Consider the following 17,144-nt stretch of genomic DNA (forward strand, 5'->3'; position numbering starts at 1 on the left):
AAAAATGATCCGTTAGCAGTCCGAAACTCACCTGAGCCCCTCGGGACCTCAACCAATTATACCAACAAGTCCTAAAATATCATACGAACTTATTCGGAACCTCAAATCACATAAAACAACGTTAAAACCATGAATCATCCTCCAATTTAAGCTTAATGAAACTTAAAATTTCCAACTTCTACATTCGGTACCGAAACCTATCAAATCATGTCCGATTGACCTCAAATGTTGCACACAAGTCATAAATGACATAACGGAGCTATGTAAGTTTTCGGAACTGGATTCCGACCCCGATATCATATAGTCAACTCCTTGGTCAAACTTCTAAACTTAAATTCTTGTTTTAGCCATTTCGAGCCTAATTTAACTACGGGCTTCCAAATAAAATTTCGAACACGCTCCTAAGTCCAAAATTACCATACGGAGCTATTAGAATCCTCAAATCCCGATTCCGAGGTCGTGTTTCTCAAAATGTTGACCGAAGTCAAACTTAGCACTTTAAGGCCAACTCAAGGAACTAAGTATTCCGATTTCAACCCAAACACTTTCAAATCCGGAATCAACCATCCCCGCAAGTCATAAATCATTAAAAACACATACAAGGAGTTTTATTTTAGGGAATGGGGTTCTAAAAATAAAAATGACCGGTTGAGTCATTACAGCCTGGTTGTCACAATAGATTGAAACTGGGCTAGAAATGGACAAACCAAGATCATGCAGTAGTCTGAGCAACCAGGAAACCTCAGCTGAAACTTTGCGAAGTGCTATGTATTCAGCTTCAGCTGAGGACACGGAGATAGTGGGTTGCTTCTTGCTTTTCCAAGAAATTGGGTTGCCACCAAGAGTAATATAATAGCCAATGACAGATTTGCGAGAAATGGCACATGCAGCCGAATTAGAGTCAGAATATACTGTGAGAGACAAATCAGATGAACTGAAGAGGATCACCCCTTGAGCTGGGTCATTAAGTAAATACCTGAGAACATGCAAAGCTGCCAACATGTGGGGTATTTGTGGCTTTTGAAGAAACTGACTTAAATGTTGAACTGAGAAGGAGATATCAGTCCTAGTATGTTGCAAGAAATTATGCTTCCCAATCAATCTCCTATACAAGCTAGGATCAGAAACATGCTCACCCATGTCTAACACCAGCTTCACAGAAGGATCCAAAGGGGTCATGACAGGAGAGAAATATTGAAAATTAAATTTAAACAAGAGATCAGAAGTGTACTTGTATTGGCTCATCACATAACCTTGAGGAAGAAGAGAAATTTCCAATCCCAGAAAGTAGTGAACTAAGCCCAGGTCTTTGATTTTGAATTGAGCATCCAAGAAGGACTTTAAAGAGTTCATCTCAACAATATCATTACCAGCTAGCAATATGTCATCAACATAGACAGCCAATACAATGAGAGAATCAGAGGACACCTTGGTGAATAAAGAATAATCATTCATGCTGGAAATGTAGCCTCTGGATTGCAAGGCTTCAAACAGTTTTGAGAACCACTGTCTAGAAGCTTGCCTAAGGCCATAGAGGGACTTCTTGAGTCTGCAAACCAGGGGAGGAGAAGAAGAGGGAGCAGACACATCAAGACCAGGTGAGACCTTTGTATAAACCTCTTCATGGAGATCCCCATGAAGGAAGGCATTCTTCACATCAAGTTAAAAAACAGTCCAGCCCCACTTAACAGCCAAAGTGAGTAAGCACTTGATTATGGTCAATTTGACAACAGGGAAAAAAGTTTCAGTAAAATCTATGCCCTCCTTTTGAGTGTCACCCTTAATGACCAACCGGGCCTTATATCTCTCAATAGAACCAACAACCTTTTTTTTTGATTTTGTAAACCCACTTACAAGGAATAACTTTCTTGTGAGGAGGTAAATGGATAATATCTCAAGTATGGTTTGCCTCAAGGGCTTGGAATTCCTTTAGCATGGCCTCTTGCCAAGCAGGATGTGAGGCAGCCTGCTGGTAGAACTGGGGCTCATGCATGTGGGTGTCAACAGAAGATACTTTGGAAGAGGTAGGAAGAGAATTAGTGGAAGAGACAGAAGAACATACATAGTCTTTGAGATAGGAAGGTTGTTGGACTGTTCTAGTGGATTTCCTCAAAGGTGGAGGAGAAGGGATGAGAAGAGGAGAGGCATAAAGAGGGGAAAGAGAAAGAGTTGATGGAATATGAGCGTCTTGGGATGTGGAAACAACAAGAGTAGGATAAGATGAAGGGAACGAGGTTGTAGGATATACAAAATCTGATATAGAAGAAGAGGGAAAGGTTGAAGGATGATCAGATTTATAGGGAAATATATGTTCATGAAAAACTACATCCCTAGAAAATAAAATGGAATGAGTAGTGAGATTAAGAAGTTTGTAACCCTTTTTGCCAAAGGGGTACCCCAAGAATATAGAAGGAATAGCTCTTGCCTGGAATTTATCTCTGCTAAACTTAGGTGAAGTAGCAAAACATAAATATTCAAAGGATTTCAGGTGATCATAAAGTGGAGGGAAGCCATGAAGTTTCTCATAAGGGGAAAGACTCTTCAAAACAACAGAAGGAAGTCTATTGATGAGGTATGTGGAAGTTAGAACACAGTCAACCCAATATTTAAGGGGAAGGTTAGACTGAAAAAGAAGAGCCCTGGATACTTCCAATAAGTGTTTGTGTTTCTTTTAAACCACCCCATTTTGCTGAGGTGTGTGGGGGATAGTTGTCTGATGGAGAATGCCTTGGCTTGAGAAGAACTTGATGGCTTCAGAACTGCCACCAAGTTCAAAGGCATTGTCAGATCTAAAAGTTTGAACAGATGATTTAAAATGAACTTTGACCATGACAGTAAAAGCTTTAAGAAAAGAGAGGGCATTGCTCTTGCAAGAAAGAATGTGAGTCCATGTGGCTCTAGTATAATCATCAACCAAAGTTAGAAAATATCTGAATCCACTATAAGTTCTAGTGTTATATGGACCCCAAATGTTAATATGTACTAATTGAAAAGGGGCAGAAAAGTGTATAACACTTCCAGGAAAATATAATCTCTGTTGTCTTGCTAGTGGACAAAATGACACACAAAACATTGCTTGGAAGATACTTTATGAGACAAGAAAGAAATAATTTTCATTCTATGATAAGGCATGTGTCCTAATCTTTGATGCCAAAACAAGTCCAATTTATTAAGGCAATGTGACTGATTACAAGCATGAGTACCATTAACATGTGTGACAACATGGCTGGACTTATCAGATACAAGTGAAACAGAATTAGGTATACTACTAGAAGAAGAAACATTCATAGAACCAGATGGAACAGGAAAGAGGTCAGCATCTGGAGGGAGATAGTACAGTTTGCCTGCATATTTACCAATTTTCAGTGGCCTCTTCAGAGAAGGGCCCTGTAAAAAACAAATTATTTTTGTAAAAAGTGCTGAACAATCTAGCTGACAGATAAGCTGATGAACTGATATTAAATTGAAGTGAAAGGATGGCACAAGAAGAACTTGAAGTAAAATTATATCATGTCTAAGATACAAAGATCTAGTTGATATAACTTTAGCTTTATATCCATTAGGTAGGGTGACAAGAAAGGGCTTGATTAATGGTTGGACATTAAAAAGAAGATATTTGTGTGGAGTCATGTGATTAGTAGCCCCTGTATCTAAGATCCAAGGAGTGACACCTAATTGAGAGGATGCATACACATGAGAAGCCTCAGAATCTATAGCATACTTACTGAACAAACCTGCAAAGTGTGACAAAGAAGATTGATCCACATTGGAGGCATCATAGGTGGAAGTATTGGACATCTGAGCTTGTTAGAACAAGGTCAACAGGTGTTGATACTGCTCCTTGGTGAACCCATGGGCTGAAGAATCAGCATGCTAAGAAGTGGAAGTGACAGCAGTAGCGGGTGGAGTTTCAGTCTGGACACAAGAAGCATACTTCTTATTCTTGGTGAATTTAAAATCAGTAGGGAACCCATGAAGTCTATAACACTTGTCTACAGTGTGGCCAGGCTTCTTGCAGTACTTGCAAGAAACATTTGGAGTAGTTTTCCTGGCCTCAAAATTCACCTTTTGACTGAAGTTCCTATTTGTGGTAGGAGTACCAGGGGACACCAAGAAAGAGGTGGCATCACCAGAGAAGTTAAGAGTAGCAGAGTGAGCTTCTCTTTGACTCTCATCTTGCTGTAGAAGACTATAAGCTTTGCTGATTGGTGGAAGAGGATTCATTAACATAATGGCACTCTTAACAGTTGTGTAAGACTCATTGAGACTATTGAGAAATTGAAACAACTGTTGATCCTCTATGAATTTCGATAATGCACCACATGAACAAGTAGGACCTACATATGATGAATTTAGCTCATCCCACAAACTCCTCATTTTGGTGAAGTAAGAAGCTATATTAGAGGAGCCTTGAGTAGTAGAGCTGATCTTCCTTTGTATTTGGATGTATTTAGACTCGTTTGACTGACCAAACCTTTTATTTATATCTTTCTAGACTTCCTTAGCAGTTTTAAAATACATCACACTAACAACTATTTCTCTAGATACTGAATTAGTTATCGAGGCTTTAACCATATCATTGCACCTTTCCCAACATGGATAATAAGGAGAGTCAGGAGTGGGTTGGTTGACTCTGCCATCTAATAGACTAAGCTTGTTCTTTGCGGAGAGGGAATTGAGCATACTGTTACGCCATAACATAAACCCACAACCACTGAATGGTACAGATACCAGTTGACTTCCAGGATTATTCGAGGGATGAATATAGAAGGGATGTGAGGGATCCAAGGAAAATGAAGCAAAACCGTTGGAAGGTGAAGGAGAGTTAACATCATCTATTACAGTACCCATTTTCAGCAGTGACTAAAGCTAACACTAAGAAACTACAATAGTATGTTAAAATAATCAGAGACAAATCCAAATCAAGTACATGCAATGAACATCAACAACAAAGGAATACCAAAGCTTGTGATTAGGAGTGACCACGATACCGTCCTTCTTCTGAAAACCCGAAGAAGTGAGGTCTTTTTCAGCCATGGACCCTAGGTAGAGAAAAACTACTGAGTAAGTTGAAGATTATTGACGATTCAAGCAATACAAGTCGAATATACGCGGAGATTGAAGGAAGCCCCAAATTTCACGAATGTATTCTGAACGTCGCCGATCAGATTCAATTCCTGACGATTTCAAACAAGGTTACCATCGGAAGAAAGCTTGTGACGAGAGGAATCTATATTCCTGCTCTGATACCATGTTAGGTTAGAAGCTTGTTAGCTATGGAGGAAACGACGGAAGAAAACCCTAGAAGGGTTGAGAGAAGAAGAGAGAGACGAGTGAGTCGGTCAAAGTCTAATTGACCAAAACTGATTTTCTTATTTAGTAGAAATTATTTATATTTACAGGTATCAAAAAGGAAAAAATAATTGTGAAAAAATATTTACATGTCTAAACTATAAGAGTTATAAAAGGGTTTCTTCTTTCCCTTATTCGATTGGCCTGAGATGTATCTGGGCTAACAAGTGTTTACAAAGGGGTTGTACTAGCCAACTTGATGAATTGGCCACCAAGACTTTTGCTGCCTTGATTATTTCGCACCCTCACAATGCATGTGTAAGTCTCAATTTGTTGTGCCATTTTTGTTGATGTGAGTTTCAGAAATTATTTTTATTGTGCTACTTTTTTAGATGCTTCAGTTTAGGTTCTGGGTTAATTTTCAAGGATTGCGAAGTTGAGTATTTGATCAATTTGCTACGTGATATAAATGAATTTTTCTTTTCTATTTCTTGAAGCTATACTACATCAGTTTCAGTTCGTTCCTTTTTGGCTTTAGGTATAAAGCTTTCTTGAAATGTGTGGTTTTGTATGGACAGTGTTTGAATATCGATCTAGATTAAAATTTACGCCAATTAAGTTTTAAGCCTCTAAGAAGAGAATAAAGATATAAGACAAACATGGTAAAAGAAATGGAGTGGTGAGGAAAAATATTCATTTACCTTCAAGAATCAAGATAGGTTAAGCTTATTTTGGAAATCCTAGGTTTTGGATTTTGTGGAGAAACTCTCTCAAACTTGTGTCAAGTTTCTTACTCTATCTATATGTGAATTAGTATATCTTTTGTATGGTGAATTTTAGTCATTTAAAATCAGAAATTTAATCCCGTTAATTGTGCAGCAGTTACTATTTTGGGCATAACGTTTTCTCTAAAAATCGGATTGGGGTGATTCAAAAGGCTATATAAAGATAAGAGATATATCTACAATTGTTATAAAGACTAAGTTGTCCAGTTCTGTGATTTACTGCCTCAAAATATCTGCTGTAATACAGTGCAGAGCTACTGCCCAGATTTTCTCCTTAAGAATTGTGAATTGTGGAGACCATTTAGACCCCAATTTTGTTTATATAGTGATGAGTCTTGCTCAATTACTCTGGGAGGAAAAATAAAATTTAAGAGGAAATATAGTGATCCGTGTGTGCTGAAATATTATGGTGAAGTTTTGCTAAGCACTTTAAATGTTGGTACTGCTATACGAATGCTAGGTAAATATGTGCCATTGTGTTCGAAGCTGAATGTTCTTTTTTTTTTATATGCAAAATTGATATTGGAAGTGACTGTATAAAGACAATTAATCATATAAAATCACTTTTTTTTTTTGTGGTAAAGATGAAACCATGTTCGTTAAGCTAAAAGGTGTGTATAAGAAATTTCTCCATTGTCCTTTTACTCTTTTGATGAAAGTGTCCTATTGTTTTCTGTTATCTTACTCTGTCTCTAAAGTTACCTTACATTCGTAACAGATACTTCAAATGGCCAGGCTCAGGCTCAGTACATTTAAAATTTGACTATCAGAATCTAAAGGTAATATCATGTAAGTTTATTTTTCTTCATTTGGGTATCAAATTCACTTTCTTTTAGTTTTTTGCAAAAAACTTTCTATATTGGGTTGATGTGAAGATTTGTGTATGACTAGTAATTTTTGATTTTGAGGATAAGTAGAGTCACTTGTCGATGAGTATCAGTTCAAGATCTCCTTATATATCACTGAACTAAAGAATGCCTTTCTTGTGAAAAGTATTACTATAATAAGACGAGACACAAAAGGTAACTATATTTTTGTGCTATAACACTAAAAGGCAACATTGTTTTCGGTTGCATGGTACCCCATTTATAGGATACCCGATGGCAATTTGCGTGCTGCTTTCTTGACTTATCATTCGCTTGGCCATTTTATTCATGGAAACCAGACACTAAAACCCCGAAGTGTGGATTTCAATAGAATTTCGTACACTTTTGTTTTCGCGGATCAATAATAAATGGAGTCAATTTCCTTTTGACTAGGGATTTAATAAGATTACTTGAAACACTGAAATTCAATTCCAAGTGGTGATTCTGTAAATAAAATAATCTCTATTTCAAATTTGTCACTTTAAGTGATTAACCCACTATATATATATATATATATATATATATATATATATATATATATATATATATATATATATATATATATATATATAAAGCTAGGTTGGTGAATTAAATCTAAATTATTAGCATTAAATGAGAAATGTGTCACTCATCCTAATAAGAGCGTAATAAAAACGAGAGGAAACGAGGAGCCAAATCCTTTTCCCAACAAATAACGAAATTCTCAATCACCCAATAGTTAATTCCCCCGCATTCAACTAAGAGCATTAAGTTCACTCAACTATGGCTACAAGAACGGATGATGTTTATCCCTAGAATTATATTGCAGATTAAATTAATTCCTTATATTGTTCAAACTCTTGTTGATTAATCTAAAGTCATTCCTAATTTCTCCTTTGAAGCTCAAATCAAGTAAACGGGGGATTCTTTTATGCCACTGAGCAATCTCGAACTTTCCGCTTAAGTCAAGGTGCATCTGCCTTGTCTGTAATTAACTAATTACTAAATCTAACTTTTACAATAAATGGTTTTCTATCTTTGGAAAATCTTACTGTTCTGGAAGGATTTTATATGTTCTGAACGAGTGGTTTATTATATCGTACACGAGTCATCCCCAACTATAATATAAAATAAAAGGTAAATCAAACTTGAAACCTCCAAAAACTCGCAAGAATAAATAAACTTAAGAGAATATGAGTTTGCAACATGATTTAACATGTAGAGTATATACTACTACTAAGCAATGCGAATTAACGAAGCTTATTAGTGATTGCCTTTGGAGACATCAAGCTCTGGGTATAAACGTATACATCGAGAATGGAATCTTCATTGATGTCATCACGGACCAGATCGGGCCATTCAATAAATGGTCCTTTCGATGTCCTAAATACAGTCCTTTCAGAATATTCACAACATAGTAGCACTTCACCATCAGCAAATATGTATTTTGGTATAGTTAAAGGAACCCCAATAGCAGGTATAGTAAGCATTTTAGACCAAGATTCTTTGACACCATAAAGTTTCATCACCCATAAATTAAATGTGCTCCCGTCATGATAAGTAGAATAAACGCATAACATTCCTTTCAACACTGATACAACTGACTCTCTCACTGTCATCGTCAAGCACACTGGCTCTGGCAACGGTTCATCTCTGTACGTTTCATTTGAAATATTAAACGAGATCACAATAAACTCTGGGAGCTGAATACGTCCTAGCCAATGAAATGCTCCATGTACAAATGCCAAATCCATATGCATAAACAAGCATGATACGTTATTTCTACAGCTTTTATTAGCAAGTTTTCTCCAAGAACCACTTTTAACTGAGAGAATTTCATTGAGGGTGTCATCCTCGTTATTAACCTTAAGGACCTTATAGTCATTACTACTTGAGTCAAAACCCAATCCAAAAGTGTATCTATTTCTGTCCACGGTGGAGTAATCTGAATGAGGAAGTACTATTGTTTCTCTTGTGGAGGGATTCCATAGCAATAATATCGAAGGATCTCTCTTAGGTGTATTCTGAAGCCCGACTAAAAACAAGCCATCACAACAACAATATATTCTGCCATACTTTGGTTCATAGTTTAACGGGCAATCAAGTTTTCGTACGACTTGAATATTCAAAGATAAAGAAGAAAAAGAGATGCTGGTATTAGCTTCACCATCCTTATAAGATATTTGGCTAATAAGCAATTTTTGAAGGTTTTGGTTCCTGCTGGCAATATTGAGATGCTTCGTCCTAAAGTAACATGATGAGATTAATGTATTCCAAAATCCAGAAACACACTTAAATCGCATAAGAGACTCAACAGGTAACCTGCTGAGGATATCGACAATTATTTCCTCTTGGACGTGAGTTCCCATTCCTACATACGACAAGGCAAGTACTTTTAATTATTAATCCACAGGTTGAACACCTTTATGTTGAGCAGAAATTGAAGAAGAAACCTACAACAATTAGAGAATACTATTAGTTAGAATATATTTTCAAATACATCTTACTTGAGTAATATGTTAGAGGAGGCCGACAACTACGCTGTTGCAAAATAACCGAATACACAACCATGTTTGTTCAATTGTGTATGTCTTTATGATTTTTCTTTTTGCTAAAAATATAGTTTGTCATATATTTATGTAAAAATCAAAATTGATAGAAACGCCTAAACAATATATGTTAGGTTAACGGCCCGACAGGTAGCATAACCCTAGCAAGAGCACGTAAACAGTAAAACAAAGACTATACACAATTGTGAAAAATACAATATGCAGATGAATATTCGCAGAAAAAAAAAACCCAGAAATATTCAACCATTAGATATGCTTCTTTTTTAAAATATGGATGATTTTGCTAAGCCAAGTTTATTAAGGAAAGCTTCAAGCCTTCAACCTACATATCAACACATAGTTTCACCTTGACTATAATACAATAAATACAAAGTATAATAAATAAGAAAAACAACAAAGCAACACTACATGAAGAATAAGTTAATGTAAAAAACATCGAGAGAAAAGAACTTACACCTTATCCCAAAGAAGCAAAAGAGTAAAGAAGTTGATGCGTTGCTTAATTGAAAGAACAAGTTAGCCGTAGGCTTTATAGATAAGGGGTGAGGATTATATGTTACCAATACAGAGTCAAAATGGGTTTGACATGGTAGGACAGCCCAACCCAAGCTGCTAGTTAGATGAGGTTGGATTATGATTTTCAGCCCATTCGTGAAAGTACCCTTATTTTAAGGGCAAAAACGTAAATATGCAAGAATTAAGAAATTTTTAATGAATCTTAGCAGCATTCGTTAATTAACAAAATATGTCAACGAAAGATTTACTTTCCTTAACAAAAACTTATAAAACTGGAATAACCATCTATGATCTATCCACCAATTTCTCACCCCTCAAAATTAAGAATCATGCATTAAATCAACTAGAAATTTTGAATGATTAAATCTTTACTTATTTGAATTATAGAAGTACTAATATTTAAGACTTTAAAATAAATATTGTTTGGGAGAACTAGGAGTATCACGTTTTCTTTTCCTTATATTTGCTAATGGAAATTTCCATGTGAAATAAGTTTGATACTTAATTCTTCTTATAGGGATCTTATCCGAGATATTTTTATACGTTGTTACTATTAAAGTGAGAGGTTTGTATTTAATATCTTTTAGCAAGAAAAAGAAACAATGTGGCCTAAAGTTTTTTCTAATTGGAATTTAAATTAGGATAATATACATTCTATTTAAACATGTACATTTGTAACTACCCAAGCATCTCTTCTCTTTTTCTTGCTAAAAGATATTGTCTTTCTATATTATTTTTGCTTTTGTATCATTTAAAGAATATGAAACTAATAAATCTAGAATATATAGTGTATAATAATATATAGATGAAAACCAAATAATTATAAAAGGATATTAAATATTACTATTATATATTGACTATCACAGTTAAAATAATAGTACTAAAATAAAATATTGAATATATCATCTATTTCTTGAAAAGTTACAGTGAAATGTTGATATTATCTCCTAATAACAATAATATACACTAATTATTTAATGTACATTATTATGAAATATGCATTATATTTTATGCATAGACATCGAAAAGTTGAAAAATATTTCATGTCAAATATACATAAAATATATTCAGATTTTACCAAGAGTACATAAATTATACATTAAATATACCTAATACATATATCAAATATGTGCATTTACTTATAGGTCATATATACAAAAATATAAATTAAAAATATAACTTATAGGTCATATATTCACCCCAAACACTTCTAAATCCCGAACCAACCATCCCCGCAAGTCATAAATCATCACAAGCACCTACGAGAAGTTTTATTTTAGGGAATGAGGTTCTAAAAGTTAAAATGACCGGTTGGGTCATTACATTCTCCACAGCTTAAACAAACGTTCGTCCTCGAACGGGTTTAGAATTATACCTGGAGTGCTGAATAAGTGTAGATATCTGCTCCGCATGTCTTCTTCGGCCTCCCAAGTCGCTTCCTCGACTGGTTGGCCCCTCCACTGGACTTTTACTGCAGAAATCCTCTTGGACCTCAACTGGCGAACTTGTTTATCAACAATGGCAATTGGCTCCTCTTCATAACCCAAGCTATTATCTAGTTGGACTGTGCTGAAGTCTAACACATGTGATAGGTCGGCATGATACTTCCGGAGCATAGATACGTGAAAAACCGGATGAACTCCCGATAGGCTGGGAGGCAATGCAAGCTCATAAGCAACCTTCCCAACTCGTTTCAACACTTCAAATGGGCCTATAAACCTTGGGCTCAACTTGTCCTTCTTCCCGAATCTCATAATTTCCTTCATCGGCGAAACCTTCAAAAGAACTTTTTCACCTACCATAAATGATATATCACGCGCTTTCTAATCCGCGTAACTCTTTTGTCTGGACTGTGCTGTACGAAGTCGCTCCTGAATCAACTTTACCTTTTCCAAGGCATCCCTTACCAAATCAGTACCATATAACTTAACCTCACCTGGCTCAAACCATCCGATAGGTGAACGACATCACCGACTATATAAAGCCTCAAATGGAGCGATCTCGATGTTGGATTGGTAACTGTTATTATATGCAAACTCGGCCAAAGGCAGGAAACGATCCCACTGACCTCCAAAGTCGATCACACATGCCCTGAGCATATCCTCCAAAATCTGAATTGTCCTCTCTGACTGTCCATCGGTATGCGGATGAAAGGCTGTGCTGAGCTCTACACCGGTCCCCAACTCACTCTGTACTGTTCTCCAAAAATGTGAAGTAAACTGAGGGCCTCTATCTGATATGATGGAAATTGGAACACCGTGCAACCGAACTATCTCCTGAATATAAATCTGGGCCAACCTCTCTGAAGTATACGTAGTCACAACAGGAATAAAATGTGTCGACTTAGTCAACCTGTCAACAATCACCCAAACTGTATCAAACTTCCTCAAGGTCCGCGGCAACCCAACTACAAAGTCCATAGTAATTCGTTCCCATTTCCACTCTGGTATAGTCATCTGCTGAAGTAGGCCACCTGGCCTCTGGTGCTCATATTTAACTTGCTGGCAATTTAGACACCTAGATACATACTCAACTATGTCCTTTTTCATTCGTCGCCACCAATAATGTTATCTCAAGTCACGATACATCTTAGTAGCACCTGGATGAACAGAATACCGAGAACTGTGTGCTTCTTCCAGGATCTTTTTCCTCAGTCCATCCACATTAGGAACACATAGACGATCCTGGAGTCGCAGAACACCATCCTCTCTAATAGTAACTTCCTTGGCACCACCTCGTAGTACCGTTTAACGAAGAACCATAAAGTATGGGTCATCATATTGGCGAGCCTTGATCTGCTTAAATAGTGAAGATTGGGCCACCACACATGCAAGAACTTGGTTGGGCTCTAAAATATCCAGCCTCACAAGTTTGTTAGCCAAGGACTGAATATCCGAGGCTAATGTCCTTTCCTCTGCTGAAATGAAAGCCAAACTACCCATACTCTCCGCCTTCCTGCTCAAGGCATCTGCAACCACATTTGCTTTGCCCGGATGGTACAAGATAGTAATATCATAATCTTTTAGTAACTCCAGCCATCTGCGCTGCCTCAAATTTAGATCCCTCTGCTTGAACAAATGATGCAAACTGCGATGATCAGTGTAAACTTCACAAGACACCCCATAAAGATAATGCCTCCAAATCTTCAGAGCGTGAACAATCGCAACTAACTCCAAATCATGTACTGAATAATTCTTCTCGTGGGGCTTCAGCTGACGTGAATCATATGCAATAACTCGCCTTTCCTGCATCAATACACAACCCAAGCCAACGCGTGACGCATCGCAATACACTGTATATATTCCCTAACCAGATGGTAACACTAACACGAGTGTTGTAGTCAATGCTGTCTTGAGCTTCTGAAAGCTTGACTCACAATCATCAGACCATCGGAAATGAACACCCTTCTGGGTTAATTTGGTCAAAGGTACTGCAATAGATGAAAAACCTTCCACGAACCGACGATAATAACCTGCTAAACCCAGAAAACTCCTGATCTCAGTCGCCGAAGTGGGACGATGCCAATTCTGAACTGCCTCAATCTTTTTGGGATCAACTTTAATACCTTTGCCCGATACAATATGTCCCAAAAATGCTACAAACTCAAGCCAAAACTCACATTTAGAGAACTTAGCATATAGCTTTTGTTCCCGCAATGTCTAAAGCACTACTCTCATATGTTGCTCATGTTCCTCCTTACTGCGTGAATAGATTAATATGTCATCAATGAAGACAATGAAAAACGAATCAATATATGGCATGAATACCCTGTTCATCAGAACGCTGCCGGGGCATTAGTTAAACCGAAGGACATCACCAGAAACTCATAATGACCATATCTAGTCCGAAAAGCAGTCTTTGGAACATCCGAATCCCGAATCTTCAACTGATAGTACCCCGACCTTAAGTCGATCTTAGAGAATACCCTAGCACCCTGCAACTGGTCAAATAGATCATCAATACGCGGCAACGGGTACTTGTTCTTAATAGTGACTTTATTCAATTGGCGATAATCAATACATATCTGCATTGTTCCATCCTTCTTTTTCACAAATAATACTAGTGTACCCCAAGGCGATACACTCGGTCTGACGAACCCTTTGGTTAGTAACTCTTCAAGATGTTCTTTCAATTCTTTCAATTCCGTGCGATACGGTGGGATAGATATAGGTTGGGTATCTGAAGCCAAGTCAATACATAAATCAATATCACGATCAGGTGGCATACCTAGAAGATCTGACGGAAATACATCGGGGAACTCCCGAACTACAGGCACTGAATCAATAGCCGGAGTCTCTACAGTAGTATCCCGAACATAGGCTAGATAAGCCAAACAACCCTTATCAACCATGTGTTGAGCCTTTATAAAAGAAATAACTCGATTAAATGAACTAACAAGTGAACCCTTCCACTCCAGCTTAGGCAATGCTAGAATAGCCAAGGTAACAGTCTTGGCATGACAATCTAGAATAGCATGATATGGAGATACCGGTCCATGCCCAGAATAATTTCAAAATCGGTCATCTCAAGCAATATGAGATATGCTCTGGTTTCATAACCACAGAATGTAATAATACAGGACTGGTAGATCCAGTTCACAACAACAGAATCGCCCACAGGAGTGGACACATAAACAGGAGTACTCAAGGACTCACGAGAAACACCCAGGAATGGAGTAAATAGAGATGACACATATGAATACGTAGATCCTTGATCAAATAATACTGAGGCATTTTTGCCACAAACAGAAATAATACCTGTAATCACGGCATCTGAGACTTCTACATCTGGTCTAGCTAGAAAAGCATTAGAACCGAGCTGGAGCGCCAACTGTCTGGCCTCCGCATGGCTGACCTCCACCTCTGACCCCTACCCACCTGTCCTCCACCTCTGGGTGGTCGGACTACTAGTAGAGCAACTGGTCCGGTAAGCATAGGCTGCTGACCCTGCTGTACTGGTCTACCCCGAAGCCTGGGGCAAAACCTCCGCATATGACTGGGATCCCTGCACTCGTAACAACTTTTCGGTGCGATGGGCTACAGACTAAGTGTCTGGCCCTGGGGACGTGAATACCCACTGGGAGGACTCTGAATAGCTGGTGGGCGGTAAGAACTCTCTGGGATAGCACTGAGATAAGGTCGCACTGGAGCACCTCGAGGAGGTGGTGGTGCTGGATATGGGGGTCTGCTGGACTGCCCCCTCACGAACTGACCTCTGCCCCCGGACGGAGCACCTCTGAACTCTCCAGAGTACCTGAACCGCTTATCTCTCATAATCTGCTCTCAGGCTCCACTGACGTACACCCTCAATCCTCCGGGCTATCTCCACAACTTGCTCACAAGAAGTACCCATCTCAACCTCTCGAGCCATAGTGGCCTGAATACCAGTATGTAAACCGGCTACAAACCTTCGCACTCTCTCCGCCTCAGTAGGGAGTATCATTAGTGCATGGCGAGATAATTCAGAAAACCTCGCCTCATAATTAGTCACTGACATCTGACCCTGCTGGAGCTGCTCAAACTGAAACCGCAACTCTTCCCTCCGGGAGGGTGGAATATACATTTCCAAGAAGAAACGGGTGAACCTGTCCCAAGTCATGGGAGGAGAATCTGTTGATCTGCCAGGAGCATAAGACTGCCACCATCTACGGGCTCTACCCTCTAGGTGAAAAGTAGCGAAATCAACCCCATGGGATTCAAATATCCTCATGTTGTACAGTCTATCCTTGCAACGATCAATGAAATCCTGTGGATCCTCATGTCGCTCACCCCCGAAGACAGGAGGATGTAGTCTAGTCCATCTGTCCAATAGTATCTGAGGATCGGCGGCTACAGCTGGCCTGGGCTCAGGTGTAGCTGCTGCCACTGGCTGGGCTCCACCCATGGGTAGTGCGTCCTGGGTCTGATATACAGCAGTTGCCTGTCCATGAGCCTACGCGGTAGGGGTCTATGCTCCCCCGCCCGCCTGATATGTGGCTGGGTCTGCCGGAAATAAACCGGCCTAAGTCATATTGTCCATGAATCGCAGCATACGACCCATGACATCCTGAAATCCCGGTGTAAATGTGAAGTCCACCGGAGCTGGCTCTGGCACCTCACCCTGCTCCTCAATAATGGGATTCTCTGCTGGATCCACTAGTGTCATAACTGGAATAGTCCTGGGACGTCCTCGCCCTCTACCACGGGCTGGAGCCCTCCCTCGGCCTCTAACAACTGGGGGAGTAGCTCTACCCTAGTCTAGAACTTCATTCGAGCGCGTTCTCACCATCTGTTAGAAAATAAGAGAAGGATTTTTAGTGCTACATTAATTGCACGATGGAATGTGAAGAAAGGTAATTTCCTAACACCCTATAGCCTCTCGAAGATAAGTACAGATGTCTCCATACCGATCTGCAAGACTCTATTAGGTCTGCTCATAACTTGTGAGACCTACGTGAACCTAGTGCTCTGATACCATGTTGTCACGACCCATTCACCTGTAGGTCGTGATGGCGCCCAATACTACAGCTTGGCAAGCCAACTAATAAATTAAGCATACATTGATAAAATTAAAAATCAAAAAAATATAAACCCAAACTCTACCAATGTGTGTGCCAAGACCTGGTATCACAAGTGAATGAGCATATAGTAGATTATACAAAACTCCAAATACTGTCTGAAATGAAATAGACAGAATGTAAATATAAGAAGAGACACTGGTAGCTGCAGAACGGCTCAGAAAGGCAGCTCACCACTATGCCTCGGGATGACGTGGGTATGTGATGATAGGTCCTCCACTAGTACCTGTCTCAGGTCCTGCACAAAAAGTGCAGCAAGTGTAGTATGAGTACGTAAACAACATGTACCCAGTAAGTATCAAGCCTAATCTCGAAGTGGTAGAGACGAGATGGCCGACTTTGACACTCACTATGGGTCAATAATAACTGAAATAAAACTAGGATATTTAAATCAGCATGATTTACAGAATTTACAATAATTTATTTAATCAGCGGAAATAATCAAATTCCATCAAATGTAACAATTCTCAATATATTAATTAAATTCTTTCAATTCAAATAATTTCTAATTTATCAATTAAATCTCATTTACAGGAGTAACAATTAATTCATTAACAAGCAAGAATAATAATTCATTAAA

At 38.5% G+C, this 17,144-nt stretch overlaps 1 protein-coding gene across 1 annotated transcript; it reads right to left on the reverse strand.

Moving 5' to 3' along the window:
- Nucleotides 1-8,172: 8,172 nt before the first annotated feature.
- On the reverse strand, nucleotides 8,173-9,291 carry LOC142179919 (F-box/kelch-repeat protein At3g23880-like). The gene has a single exon (XM_075250812.1). The coding sequence runs from the start codon at nucleotides 9,289-9,291 to the stop codon at nucleotides 8,173-8,175; it is 1,119 nt and encodes a 372-aa protein (XP_075106913.1).
- Between the last annotated feature and the right edge of the window lie 7,853 nt (nucleotides 9,292-17,144).

The sequence above is a fragment of the Nicotiana tabacum genome, chromosome 4, assembly GCF_000715075.1.
Source record: "Nicotiana tabacum cultivar K326 chromosome 4, ASM71507v2, whole genome shotgun sequence".
Lineage (NCBI taxonomy): Eukaryota > Viridiplantae > Streptophyta > Magnoliopsida > Solanales > Solanaceae > Nicotiana > Nicotiana tabacum.

What these genes read in the sequence shown, in the direction of transcription:
- LOC142179919 (XM_075250812.1), bottom strand. Translation starts at nt 9,291, where the DNA reads ATGGGAACTCACGTCCAAGAGGAAATAATTGTCGATATCCTCAGCAGG.